This window comes from Psammomys obesus, unplaced genomic scaffold, assembly GCF_907164565.1.
Source record: "Psammomys obesus unplaced genomic scaffold, mPsaObe1.curated_primary_1811, whole genome shotgun sequence".
NCBI lineage: Eukaryota > Metazoa > Chordata > Mammalia > Rodentia > Muridae > Psammomys > Psammomys obesus.
Window position 1 is genome coordinate 230,828 of NW_026596079.1, and position 14,613 is coordinate 245,440.

Below are 14,613 nucleotides of genomic sequence, written 5' to 3' on the forward strand. Positions count from 1 at the left end.
TATTTATTTATTTATTTATTTATTTATTTATTTATTTATTTATTTATTTGGGCAGGGTTTCTCTGTAGCTTTGACTTTCTTTCTTTCTTTCTTGAGGCGGGGCTTCTCTGTGTAGCTTTGGCTGCATTTATTATTTATTTGTTTGTTTGTTTATTTGTTTATATATTTATTTATTTATTGAGGCAGGGTTTCTCTGTGTAGCTTTGGCTGTCCTGGACTCTGATTGTAGACCAGGCTGGCCTCGAATTCACAGAGATCTGCCTGCCTCTGCCTCTGCCTCCCAAATTCTGGGTTTAAAGGCATGTGCCACCTTGTCCAGCTTGAAAACAGTATTTTTTAAAATACAGTATTTTTATTAACTTTTGAGAATTTTATATGATTTTATACAAGCATTTTGATCGTATTCCGCCCTTACTCTTTCTTTATTCAACTTCCTCGAAGATCCGCTCCTCACCCTTTATTCCCTCCCAAATTTGTGTTTCTCCCCTTCCCCCCTTATAGCACACTCAGACACTCGTGAATGTAGAGTCCTCCGCTACAGCATGGTCACTCTGCCAGGGGCCACTTTTAAAGAAGCCATCAGCTCTTAGCAGCTTGTCAGATACAGTTCTGGGCTCTTGAGCTCCTCCCTGCTCCATATTAAAATGCTGACTGCCTTGACCTTGTGTATATCTTATACAGGGAACCACAGAGGGTCTGAGTTGGTGAGTGTGCAGCCCTTTCACATACAGAAGGCACTGTTTCAGTATGTCCTTCCCAACTATGTGCCTCTTAACCATCATCCAGCCTCCTCTTCTATTATGATCTCTGAGCTAAGGGGGTAGTGGATATGATTTAGCTGTTCCATTTGTGGCTAAACATTCCACTGACACACTCTTGAATGTGACCAGTTGTAAGTTTGTCTACACTTCCATCTACTCCACAAAGAAACTCCAGATGAGGTCCGAGAGCTGCTCTAATTTATGAGTATCAACATATAAATTTAGAGGGCAGTTGGTACTATGTACACTTAGCAAAATAATAGTAGTAAGTTTAACCCTGTAACCTGTGAGCTCCCCACCGTGAATTCTTGACTAGAATTCAAGAATTACCAGGAATGCATTTCCTCCTGTGGACTGGGCCTTAAAGACAATCAGAAAGTGTTTGGTTGCCCCCATAACATTTGTTATGTTTATATTAACTTAAGACAACACCTTTTTTCAGGTGATTCTAGGTTGTATCAAGTCGATAATTGCAGGTAAAAAAAAATGTTTTGTATAGCTTTACACTGTTTGTTTTTAAAGCTAAGTGTTATTACAGAAGTTTTAAAAAATAGCTGGCATGGTGTGACACACATTTTTATTCCAGTTCTTGGGAAATGGAGGCAGCAGGGTCAGGAGCTACACGCCACGTTCTGCCATGAGGGGTTCTCAGCCTGTGGGTCATGACTTCTTTGGGGATAAAATAACTGACCCTTTCATAGGGCTTATCTAAGACCATCTGCATATCATATATTTACAGTATGACTCACAGTTATGAAGTAGCAATGAACATAATTTTACGGTTGGGGTCACCGCAACATGAGGAACTGTATTAAAGGGTCACAGCACTCGGAAGGTTGAGAACCACCGCTCTATAGCATAAGTATGCATCTAGCTTTGATGTTTGCACAGCAATGAAATTGCCTAACACTCTACGTGCCTATCATTAGGAATCTCTGGCTGTACTTAGAAGAGCTTTCCAGTGGGATCAGTGTTGATATTAGCAAAGGGGGGTGGGGTGGAGAGGCAAAGTGTAACACAGTGACTGTACAGTGCTGGCGCACACCTTTAGTCCCAGCACTCAAGAGGCAGAGGCAAGGCAGGTCTCTCTGAGTTTGAGGCCCCCTGATTTACAGAGCTAGTTCAGGACAGTCAGGGCTATACAGAGAAACCCTGTCTTGAAAAACAAGGATGGATGGATGAATGGATGGATGGATGGACTGCCTGATCATCAGCAAAACAACAATTTTCATCATTTACAAATAATGTTACAAAACATGCATAAGTGAAAGATCTACACGAATTACTTGGTTGTCCAGTGGACAGTAGCTTAACAGATAGCATGAGAAGCATGATTTGACATTGCCGTGAGCCTTCCAGAGATTGCTGCTTGTCAGGGCTGAGGGTGTGGCTCAGCGCTTGCCGTGCGTGCGTGCGTGCGTACGTACGTACGTACGTACGTGCGTGTCCATCCCTGCGGTCCCTCAACAGCAAGAAACCACAACTTGTCCAGTTTGGATATGTTATCCAAGATGATAACCCACAGTTTCCTGAGAGGACTGTTAAATACTTCTCTGCCTTTCTTGGTCTCTTTGGGTCAGAGCAGTGCGCGCCAACACAATAAGTGCATGTGCTACGGAGGTCACTAAAATTTAACTAAGTGCTTTGGAAATAGTTAATTTTTATAAAAATGGTACTTTAACAGATACTTGTGACTTTTACGTAAATTTCTGCTTGTTTTTAAATATTTCTTATAATGATAAATAATAATGGATAAAAATCCGAAAGATAAACCCTATATACTCTGTAATGTAATGTTGAAAGGCACTAGACTTGTAGTACAGTCCTTGTAATTCCAGCCCTCAAGAGTCAGGCACAGGAGAATCAAATTTGAGACCATCTTGAACTGCACAGCCCAACCCTGTCTGAAAAGAATAAAAAAATGCAGAGTAGAAGCAAGACTATGCATTGAAGCTTTACATTGATGATGAGCCTGGCACAACGCTGAGGGTTGCAGCGTGGTGCTCTGGGTGCAGGGTATTTGGTGTGCACCTAAGGCTCTTCTGAAACAGTCATGCTCAGTGTGAGCATGGTAGGGGCTGAGCTGCAGTGAGCACTGGATGTAAGGCCCACTCTCACATATTATTGTGAATTTGAAGTTTGGTTCTCCGGTGTATAAGGATGTTACACAGAACTGTTGATGAGTTAAAGGCAAAACACCGAGGAAATGACTGCATAACATTTCTTCACATAGTAGCCAGGTCTACTGGATGCAGATCTTTGTATACATCTCTGGCTGGCAGGAACTCAGACCTCTTGCTGCCCTCCGTCCTCTAGGTTCTCTGTTGTGTACCCTGTCTCTGGACTGAAGCCACTTTCTCATATGACTTACTGACACTTGACTTGCCTTTATCTGAAGATAACGCTTGTAGATCGCTGACCTGCCATCAATACAGCCAAAATATAGCACTTGCCAGTGGGTCATTTGGACTATAGTTCTTTCATGTTTATACTGATGGGTCCTCTTACCTTCAGCTGCAGCATAGCTGTCACTAGCAGGTGGTATGGGCAAGGGAAGATGTCTTGAATTTCCAGAGTCCTTTATCTGGACCTTAGTGAGTTGTGTCTCCATGGCCTAAACACTGTAAATATTTTCAGCTAGTAATAGAAGCAGTTCTGTGCTAGAAAGCACTGAGGAGTGGTGCCTCGCTTCCATGTCTCTTATTTTCTAGAGCCTCACTGTGTCCATTAGGAAAGGGCTGTAATAATGTTTGACTTTGTCTGAGGAACAAAGGCTAAAGCTGCATTTCCTAAAATATTTATAGTGGCTGAAAATAAGTATGGACTATTGTTGCCATATTTGGCTGCCTTCAAGCATCGTACCAGGAAGATGGCTCAGCAGGTAAATGTGCTTGCTTCCAAGCCTTACCACCTGAGTTGGATTTCTGCCACCAGATGGTGGAGGAGCGAGAACCAACTCCTGAAAGTTGTCGCTGACTTCCACATGCCTGCCTGGCATGCTCTCCAAACACAAGTAAATGAATGTGACTTCTCTGTACTTAAAATTTTGTAAGATTTTATTAAGTACTTACTATTAATTTCAGTTAAATTTTAAATACATAAAGGCTAACTGTGTAAGTTTCAGAAATTAGTGTCAGCAGATTATTGGAAGACTACTCTTTTCTAGAAGCTGAAAAAACAAACTGCATCCAGCAGCCCAGAGCAAATCACAGCCATTCTAGCCCAGCCCAGCCCAGCTAGACACCTGGGCGAGAGAAAGCCAGCTAAGACAAAAAGGATTGGGGTGTACAGAAAATACAGATTTCTCAAAACTGCCTAGAATTATTTATATCCTCAAAGAGATGAGAGAAGATACTGCACCACTTTTTAAAAAATAAGAATTTTAAAAAGAAGAAGAAGAAAACGGTACTCTCAAATTTTATTTTTAAAATGCAGCACATTGTGGGCACTGCTTGAGTTACTGCCAGCCGGTGCTCCATTGCAGTATGCTCAGTGCTTTTTAAAAGGTTTTCAAAGCATGCATGAGGCCCTGGGGCCCAGCACTGCCATAGATTTGAGACAACATGCCTGTTGTTCCAGCACCTGAGTGCTAAGACAGAAGATCACTTGCGCTCAGGAATTCAAGGGCAATAGAGCAGCACACTGTGGGGTTGAGGGGCAGGAAGGAGAAGGAAGGTAATTAAACACCCCCCCCCCCCGTTAGTTCTCTTTTCTGGGATGAGGTTTTGAGGCTTCTAGGGCCAGCAAGATGGTTCAACAGATAAAGGCATTGCTGGGCAAGCCTGGTGGTCTGAGTTCAGTTCTCAGGAAGCTATGGTGAAGGAGAGAACTGATTGCTAAAAGATGATCTCTCCTCCACATGAGCAGTGGTCCATGTACACACAAAACATGTGCAATATAAAATTTTTTTTTATCTGATACAAGCTTTAAAAAGCTTGCACTCCTGTGCACTGTGACAGGTAGCTAACCTGGATTGGAATACTGTTAGAGGCACAGGGTCCCTCATTGATTGGGTCTGAATTTTGCTGTTGGTCCTTCTTGTGAACGCCAAGCAAACAGATACTAGCTGCTCTTATGCCTCCGTGGTGAGTACTTTGTCAGAATGACCACAGAAGGCAAAAGACAGTCTTGAGAGATGCTTCAGAAAAGTTGTTGAGCAGCTGTGGCTTAAAAAGGAGCCGCTGCTGTTAGATTTTCCTTAGAGGAGTGTGAGGTCTGCTCCTCACAGTGAATCACTTGCCCTAAAAACTTTTATGTACTTAGTCTTCCCTTAACCCATGCCATCTCCAGCCCAAGAGAATACTTGTTCCTCCATGGTAGGGCCTTAGAAGTGAGAGCGTTTGGGTTGCACATAGGTATGTAGAGCGCATGCCAGCAGGTGCGAGTTTAGCATGGTGCAGCCACTTTGGAATGGTGGGAATGTGCACATCGTTGACTCAGTTGGTCGTTTCTGGGTATATATTCAACCAGCACCAAAAGACACGAATGAGATGCTCACAGAAACATTATTGTTAACAGGCAGCAACTCAGATAAATTCTGTTTGCTTATGCAGTGGGGGTACTTTAAAGAAGGGAAGATGAGTGTGCAAATTAGCACAGTGGTAGCTTTGGTGAGGGCTGACTGAGGTGAGCCCTGCCTCTTACACTGGTTTCATAGCTCTGTGGGTGTACGGTCTGATAAAAATTCATGCAGCTTGTGAGTTCAGTGTGGCTGAATGCATGTAAGTCTGTCCATCTGCCACCTGCAGAGGCCAAAAGAGAGCATCAGAATGCCTAGAACTAGAATTTACAGAGGGTTGAGAGCCACCATGTGGGTGCTGGGAACCAAGCCCACCCACATCCTCTGCAAGAGCAGAAAGTGCTCTTAACCACTGAGTCATCTCTACAGCCCAATTTGTGCATTTTTGTTGATGTTAAATCTCCTTATTCATTCATTCATTCATTCATTCATTCACTCACCTACTTACTTATTATTTTTGTTTTTCTGAGGCAAGGTCACTCTGTGTAGCCCTGGCTGTCCTGGAACTCGCTTTCTAGACCAGAATGACCTCCAACTCAGAGATCCACCTACCTCTGCCTTCTGAGTGCTGGGATTAAAAGCCTGTGTCACCACCACCACCAAAACAGCCTTCCCAGCAAACATTCATCTTAATTTTTATTTATTATGTATACAGTGTACTGCCTGCATATATGCATACATGCCAGAAGAGGGCACCAGATCTCATTACAGATAGTTGTGAGCCACCATGTGGTAGCTGGGGATTGAACTCAGGACCTTTGGAAGGGCAGCCAATTCTCTTAACCTCTGAGCCATCTCTCAGCCCCTGCAAACATTCATTTTAAATTGCCTTAGAAGACTTCAATAATTTGAAAATGGCTGTCATGTTTTTCACCTGCCGGATCTTCCTATAGTTAATAAGTTCACTACAGACTGGAAAATCAGTCACTCCAGCTTATGACCTTCTTAAGTTTAGTCTTTAAGACAGAAAAGAACCCTCAAGAACAACAGCTAAGAGCCTTTATCAGCAACTTCTGACGTAATCATTCCTCCCCGTTTATCCTGCCAGTGCGCATGCACTGAGAGGCTATGTGGGCGGCACATGTAAGTCCTATGTAAAACTGGCTTAGAGCTTATAGAACCAGTCTTTTAATTTTGTGGTACATTGGCTTCTGAAGATCAAATCTGGTGCTTTTAAGGATTGGAGAGGTTTGTGTGATCCAGCTGTGAGATAGAAGAGGCGGATGGGAAGGTGCTTGAGTAAGCTTTCATCACAAAGCTTCTTGCTTTGACTGTGTGCTGGTGCCTGTGATGCTGTTTCCTCTTTGAATGGAGTTTGGTTTGTTTTTGTTTTGTTTTGTCTGCATTGTGCCCCCATTGGCAGCTGAAAACCTTGCATTTTTGCAAAGCATTTTGCTATTTTTACATCATGTAAAGCCGTTATACATTTACTGTACCTGCAAGGCTGATATGAAATGAAGAACAAAGCTGACAGCTTTAGATTAACACTGATAGGGTGAATGTTTGTTCAAAGTTTATTCTTGACTATCCTTTATATTTTAAGTCTGCTAACATCTGAGAAAAAAACAAACAAACAAACTCTGATTCACAGTGTCCTTAGCCTAAACAGTGGGTCAAAGGGAGCTTTTCCTATGTCACCCAGAAGAATCTGCTGGACTCAGTTCTGTCTCAATTAAGATAATAAGAGCAACCTATTTCACCCCTTTTAAAAAGTAGTCAGCTCAAATTATCAGTTTTGGCATGCACTGTACATGAAATGGTAAAAATGTAAGGCTAAACTACCAATTGAGGATCATAAGGGATATTTCTATAAAATGTAAATGCCTATGAAATATTGCTTATCAGCAAAGAACTTCGAGAAGTCCATGTGGGAAAAAACTAGATCAGTTGTATATCTGGTATGTTTGATTATAACTCTTTACTCCCTGGAGCTGAGGGGATGGTTCATACCCCACCCTGTGCATACACTCAAAAACACAGTAAGATTTAAAAGAAAAGGACGCTCATAATCTATCACCGTGGAAACAGGCAAATCAATGTCTTGTCTAATAGCCAGGATTTCATAAAGCCGTAGAGTGGAAATATACCTGCGTTTAGGGCACCAGGTGAGGGTTCCCTAATACCAGAGTCACCTGGAATTGAATCAAAAAGAGGTGAGGATAAAAATTAATTCAAGATAAGAAGCTGCTTCAATGTTTAATTTTAAATTGACCATTACCACTAGGTTCTCCCTCATAAGTAATATCATCACAATACTTTTCAGCATAATAAACTCTGAAACCACTAAGAGGAATAAATGTTAAAGTACAGCCTTATGGTTTCCTTGAGAGTCTGCGATGACAGAGCTAAAGAGGCAGTGACCTCTACAACCAAGCACAAAGGATGCTTTGTTTTCAAAACAGAGAGGTCTCAAAAATGGAAGACTCTACTCAGAGCCTGAGAAAAGAAGGGCTATTTTTACGTCTCCACGTGGGCTTCAGCAAGCCACAGAGGGTTCTGTGCCTGTACTCCCATTTTGCTAATGTACTAAAAATAATCAAAAGACCCAAATTTTGTTTGTAGACGAGAAGTATTTTGAGCATCAATGACACCTTGGGTTTTTTCTTTTTTAATAGGACAGTTGAAAGTTTCTGCTTACACATCTACTGTTTGACAGTTGCTGTAGTAGGAAACCGCATTTCACGTCATTCTGAGGAAGTAATTACAGGTTTCTGTTGCTCATTGTGTGTACTTTGTACTTATTTTTTCAGCAGACAGAAGGTGGAGCACAGACAGATGGACAACAATCACAGACACAAAGTAGTGAAAATTCAGAGAGTAAATCCACACCCAAGCGACTCCATGTCTCTAATATTCCCTTCCGCTTCCGGGACCCTGATCTCCGGCAGATGTTTGGGGTAAGTCTCTTATATCTTTTTATAGGTTTAACTGAAATAGTTTAATCCATCAGAGGTGTTACTAGTCAGTAAGACTTCAGGGTAAAACCGTAAAGATGTTAAGAAAGAGCCTTAAGTAAATCACTGTTGCCATCCATCAGTCTGGAAACCTTTTCCTGTCACCTGACCTGCCCTAGACATTAGCGTTACAGGTTGTCACACAGACACACAAGTTGCATGCAACTGTGTGCTAGGACTGAGGTGGCTCTTGTAAGATGAGACAGTCTGTGTCCACACCACTGAGATGGCCACTTTTCTCACATACCAACTTTAGTGAACGTAACAGTAATATTCTTGGCTTCAGTAGAAGAGCAAACATCCACAATCTTTTATAGCAGGATTCTTAACCCTGTGGCTGCATTAGAAGCCTAGACAACACTGCACAACCAAGGTGTGAGTCAGCTGGCTCAGGTGCAGTGTGAACCTATACCCTGTACAAGGTCCCCACGAGAATGTATGGTTCTCAGTGTAGCAGCATGCTCTTCTTCCTGACAATTACTGCCTCCCACTCCTCACTGTCCTTACTTCTCTTGTTCATGACGCATTAGTGCTGCTCGCTACCTCTGCGTTGTCTCAGGACACATGCAGTGTGGGCAATACAGGTTTACAGGTAGCACATTTAAATGGAACAAATACAAAATGGGATTTTAAAAAATCCAGGATCCAATCTTAGTTACTTAGGACCTTAGGAAATTCATGTAATATCATTTTTGACCTTGAAGTTTATATCTAAAAATGCAGTAGTAATCTCTAACTTGAATGTTAAAAGTAAGTTATTAATGTTTAAAAGCAGGTGATACCCAGGGCTTTGTTTCCTATTCCTTTATCACTCAGTAGTGTCAAGACCAGCATCTAAAATATGCTGTGGGACACTATTTCCCTACCGTGGATGAGCTCCTTCAAGTGTTTACTCCTCCCCAAATCACCATCATAAAAACAAAAGTATAATAGCACAAGTTCGTGTGGATGCAGGGGAGTGGCTGCTACTTTTTTCTGATGCTGTCTGTCAAGTTGACCCAGGACAGCCAGCAGCCAATAGTTCCGTAAACATCTCATAAGGACAGCTGACTGTGCTTTGTCAGAATAGATGCCCTGCTTTTTCTTAGCTATGCCACTTCATGGTGACAAGGCTCAGGAGCCAAGTTCTGTCACAGCTAACTACCTGGATATATTTTTGCCAGGTCAGAGTTGAGGTGTAATGACATTGTTGAAGTACTGAAAGAGCTTTGCCACATATCATGATGACAAGCTGTTTTCCATCTTTGGAGAGAAGAGAGCAGTGGAAAATAGAAAGGACAGCTACAGGCCTGAGGTCACATGGAAGAAGGCATGTCTTGAGAATGAGTTGCTTGGTTCTCTTCTACCCATCAGAGACAGTAGAGATCTGGTCTTGGATGCTGAGAATGGCAGTGTTTTCTTGAGTCAGAAGGATGGTGGCCTCCCAAGAGCTGCCAAAGTGTCTCAGAATGGCTCATATTTTTTCCTAAAGCATAAAGTGGGGATTTCCTTTTCTTTACAAAAGACATCTAGTTGTCTCTTTTCTTCCACGCTGTTGATGCTTGCTTTTAAACCGTAATCCTGGGAAGGAGCAGGAAGTCCATGCTGTATCCAGTTAGCCCTGTGAGTTTACACCACAGCTCTTTTAGCTCTATTCTTCTTAACCTAAAAAGGGCAGACCTTGCTTCAAAAAAGTTATGAGAGGGTTGGAAAATGGCCTTGCGGTGAGAGCACCTGCTGCTGTTCTAGAGGTCTAGAGTGCAATTCCCAGCACCACGTGGTGGGGCACAACCACCTGTGACTGCACACCCAGGAGCTCCAACACTGTCCTTTGGCCCTCATGGGCACCCACACAGATATGGGCATGCACGCATACACACAAACACACACAGACAAATAACATAGGTGTTATAAGAATGCAGTAGAGTCAGGGCAGTAGTAGTGCATACCTCTAATTATTCCCCTCACTGAGAGGCAGGGACATGTGGATCTCTGAGTTCAAGGCCAGCCTGGTCTACAAGAGTGAGTTCCAGGACCACCAGGGCTACACAGAGAAACCCTGTGTTGAAAGGGGTAGCTGCCAGGTAGTGGTGGCGCACACCTTTAGTCGTAGCACTCGGGAGGTAGATGGAGCAGATGTCTGTGAGTTCAAGGCCAGCCTGGTCTACAAAGTGAGTCCAGGACAGGCAGGGATATTATACACTGCTCAAAACAAAATTAAAAAGGTCACCATGGCCTCCCTGTCCCCCAGGCTGTGGGTTAGCAGGTTGTCCCCTTAGCCCCTCCTCTAGGCATGATCCCTACACGAGTGTATAGGGGCTTATCCACATAAGAACAGAACATTGTGGGTTTGTATCTTTTAGCTCTGAGATGATATTTAAATAACTGAACAGGTTGCTACTTATAAAATATTCCTGATATTTGTTACAGAACTACTAAAATGGTAAGAGGAATCATCCTTTGCATCAGAATATTTTAAGTATGACAGAGTATTATGTCACCTATAGAAATTGCAACAAATATGTATCTACTGGAGCCAATCATTCATAGTTTCAAAAGACAAAAGCAGTGTGTGGCATGTAGCTGGTGTTAGGTCTGTTTGCATGAGGAAGAGCATAGAAGGCCTGTGGTTGACCTCTTGTTTTCTGTTTTCTTTTTCCATTTTGTTTATATTACCTAGTTTTTGTGTGGTTTTTAAGGAAGGTGGGGGCAGGGCAGACAGTGTACTGATTGTGCTTGGTAAGATATAACTTTTGAAGCAGATATATTCAGAAAATTAAGGCAGTAGTTAGAAAAGGGCCAGGCCTTGGCCACATGGGTGCAGTAGGGCAGCACTGTGAGGTCCTCGGACAGTGGCTTCCACGTGTGGAGGTGGAAACACCTGAGGGAATGGAGGAACCACTGGGGCCAGAGTCCTTTTCAGAGGTTCATGTTGGTTCTGTTGACATATGGGATCGTGAAAGTTAAATGAGCACTACTAGTTCAAAGAAGAAGAAGAAAAGCTGTCTCTTTCAGAAAGAAGGCTAGTGTCAAGACAAAGGCTGACCTTAAATAAATGTTTTGTTTTTGTCTCTGCAGCAGTTTGGCAAAATCCTAGATGTGGAAATAATCTTTAATGAGCGCGGCTCCAAGGTAAGCCCTGTCTTCATACCTTGAGCTCAGCTTCCTCTCAGACTTATTTTATTGGAACAGTGAGCATTCAGGGAGCAGAAGCGGGTCTCATGCAGCACAGAGGTTGACCAGGTGTCTTCCTTGGGTTAGGTTCTCCAGAAAGAGACTTCTGGAGAGGGTGTCAGGAAGCAGGAGAAGCTAGAGAGGAGTGGGGCAGTTCCAAGGACAGGAGGCAAGATCCTCAGCCAGCCTGGGCTGCCTTGAAGAGAGAGGCACCGGGAGGGTGTAAAATCCATTCTGAATTCTCTTGGAGCAAGTCAGCTTATGAAATGCCAAGCAGCATGCTTAGAATAAATTGTGAGGGTTCTTTTCTCTCAGTTACCTACATGACTTGTTTTCTTTGCAATAAATTTTGATGAGGCTCCCGCCAGTGAATAGTGAAGTGTTGTGGTTCCTAGAGCCACACCAGATGAGCAAGCCTCAGGATGCAGCCGCTCTGGGCCCACGGGTTAGGTTTTATATTAAGAATGAGAGCAGTTTTGGTGTGCACGCTGGTGGACGTGGTCTGCTCTAACGTGTTCTGCTGTAGGGGCTGACATTTCAGTTTAAATTTTTGTTTGTTTTGTTTTGTTTTCGAGACAGGGTTTCTCTGTGTGTAACCCTGGCTGTACTGGATCTCACTTTGTAAACCAGGCTAGTGTTGAACTCACAGAGATCCACCTGCCTCCGCCTCCCAAGTGCTGGGATTAAAGGCGTGAGCCACCACTGCCCGCCTTTAATTTTTTTTTTCTTACTAATTAGCAATTTTAAAACTAATTTTTATTTGGTCATATCTGCTTCTTGACCATGATTACAGCCCAAGGAATAACTATAATTTAAGGAAAAGCTGGGTGCAGTAAATGAGTTAACATTTACCTTTCTTCAGTCCACTGCAGATCCCTGTGCTTTAGTAGTTGCTAGCCCACACCTCCCGCCCACCTGCACGGATGCACACACGCACACTGCCCTGATGCCTCAGTACTCTTGCCTCCCTTATAGAGTGTCCGATAACTGGTATCTATTCATTGGTAAAGAGGTAATTATACTTTAAGCTTCCAGCTTTCCGTTAAAACAAAAAAGATTACTATGTCTGTAGAGATCTTCCTCCAGCACTTAACCTGGTAAGTGTCTTAAAGTGGGATGTGTTACTAACCTTAAAGCTCCTGTGCTTGTACTTCTGGATATTTGTTTTTATTAAATGTTGAGCTACAAAGTGGGAAGATAACCATGCTTCAAGGTCAAAGCATTTGAATGAAGATGAAAATGAAAGTTAGTAAATGAAGAGCATTGACCTCACTGTTTATCCAAAGTAGTTAATTGAGACATTTTTGGTTTTAAGTTGTGTGTACTTCAAATAACCTTCATTAAGTTGTGCCAGGAGGCCAGTGTAATTGCCCAAGTACTAAGGATTTGCTCCTTATGGAAAAGAATGATTGAATTCTTGTGAAGCAAAGGAAATTGATCTTTCTAAAGGCTTTTCACTCACTTCAGGACTCACCTACTACCAGTACTTGATTTCACCTTAACCCATTACCTCTCCTATGTAATTTCTTTTTTCAAATAACGGCACCTGCCTGCCTTTTTCCCTTTGGGGACCCTAAAAGTCTGTGCTGTTTCTATAGCCCCAGGCAGTACCCTCACTGCCCCTGCTTTCTTTGAGCTGTGACAGTATAGACACTCCTAATTGGTAAGTGTCTCTGGAGTGAAGCATAGAATTCAGAATCACCCTGGACCTGCATCAGGGCTGAGAAAACCTTGACTGCTGTGAGGCCTTTCCCAGAGCAGGCACCCCTGGAACCCCACTCCAAAGCTGCTGAAAAAGTGCCTAAAGAGTCAAACCCCCTAATGTCTCCTTTGGGATCCACCTAAAAGAAAGAATAAGCACTTTCCTTTTTGTGAATGTAGCTTCTTATTTCTTTTCTTTTTTCCTTTCTTGATTCATTTTGTTTTGTTTTGTAGCCCTCGCTGTCTTGGAACACCCTCTCTGTTTAGACCAGGCTAGCCTGGCCTTGCACTCACAGAGAGTCACCTGCCTCTGCCTCCCACAAGTGCTAGGGCTAAAGGTGTGCACCACCATGCCCGGCTTCTCATTTCTTGTATATATTTGGAGCTGACTATAAAATTTCAGAAAGACTTCATGTGGTGCTATGGTTTGATTAGTTGCCCTGCTTTTAAACAGTATTTTTGTATGCAGAAATTAACTTTGTTAAAATTTTTAAGTAGTAATGAAAAAACTAGTTATAAGTCTGAGTTACATGATACTGACATGTGAATTAATGTTTAACCAAATTATTCTAGAGAAAAAAGCATACCCTTCCCCACCCTGTGCTGGGTCTGGAGCCCAGGGCCTTGTTTGTACCTGCTAGCTGAACAGTCAGCCAGTGGGTCTGTTTGGGAAGCTGTTGCAGTGGTCCCTGCACCGTCTGCTCAACCTTCTCCAGCACTTCCTGTGGGGTTTGTTGTGCCCTACAAATCACTGATCACTTCATGTTTGACTGTTGTCTTTTTTGCTTTGACTGTCATTTGGATTATGTAAAGGAAAAATAGGCTATAATCACAGTATTTCTTAAATTACTTTGTGAGTTTATTGTTCTGTTCCTTTCTCTATAAAAACAATCAGTTTGTCTAAAAAATCTGAGCAGCTGAAACAAAGATAGGCTTTGCCTTTTTAAAATGTAGAATTCAAATATATGAGAAGTAATATTCCCGACCCCCCCCAAAAAAAATACCTCATTTTCCCAAAAAGAATTTAGAAAAATGAATGTGAGTTACATGTAGCTTTCTTTTTTTAATTTTAATTAAAATTTAATACCTTATAAATTGACGCTTTCATTCAAGTTAGCAAGTAAACGACGCAAAGTATTTTCATTTTAATTACTGCAGTATCCAGAATCATAGCTAGAAAAATATGGACAATGATATTCAGGCCAGCAAGCAAAACAGTGTCTTATTACACCTTTAAGAACACTGGTCTTAAAACTAAAGAAAAAGAAAGAACACTGGTCTTTTATAATTTAAACACTGTAGAGGAATCTCACTAGGTAGCTCTGGCTGTCCTGGAATTCACTCTGTAGACCAGGCTGCCCTTGAAACTAGAGAGCCACCTGCCTGTGCCTCCTGAATGCCGGCACTAAAGGCGTGCACCACCGCCCACTAACACTACAGAGTTCTACTGTCTTTTATATATGAATTTGAATCCGCTCACCATGAAACCTCTAAACACTGAAATAGGAAACATATAATAGCTTAT

General features: G+C 42.4%; 1 protein-coding gene across 12 annotated transcripts in view; it reads left to right on the top strand.

The window, feature by feature from the left end:
• Rbfox2 (RNA binding fox-1 homolog 2) overlaps nucleotides 1–14,613 on the top strand; it is a 234,783-nt gene that overhangs the window by 191,782 nt on the left and 28,388 nt on the right. For 9 of the 12 annotated variants that reach the window (XM_055626305.1, XM_055626310.1, XM_055626314.1 and 6 more), the window contains 2 exons: nucleotides 8,031–8,177; nucleotides 11,292–11,345. In XM_055626305.1, coding sequence (XP_055482280.1) covers nucleotides 8,031–8,177; nucleotides 11,292–11,345 — 201 coding nt within the window. The remainder of the gene's footprint in view (nucleotides 1–8,030; nucleotides 8,178–11,291; nucleotides 11,346–14,613) is intronic. The other 3 variants (XM_055626306.1, XM_055626309.1, XM_055626312.1) reach the window with 1 other exon arrangement.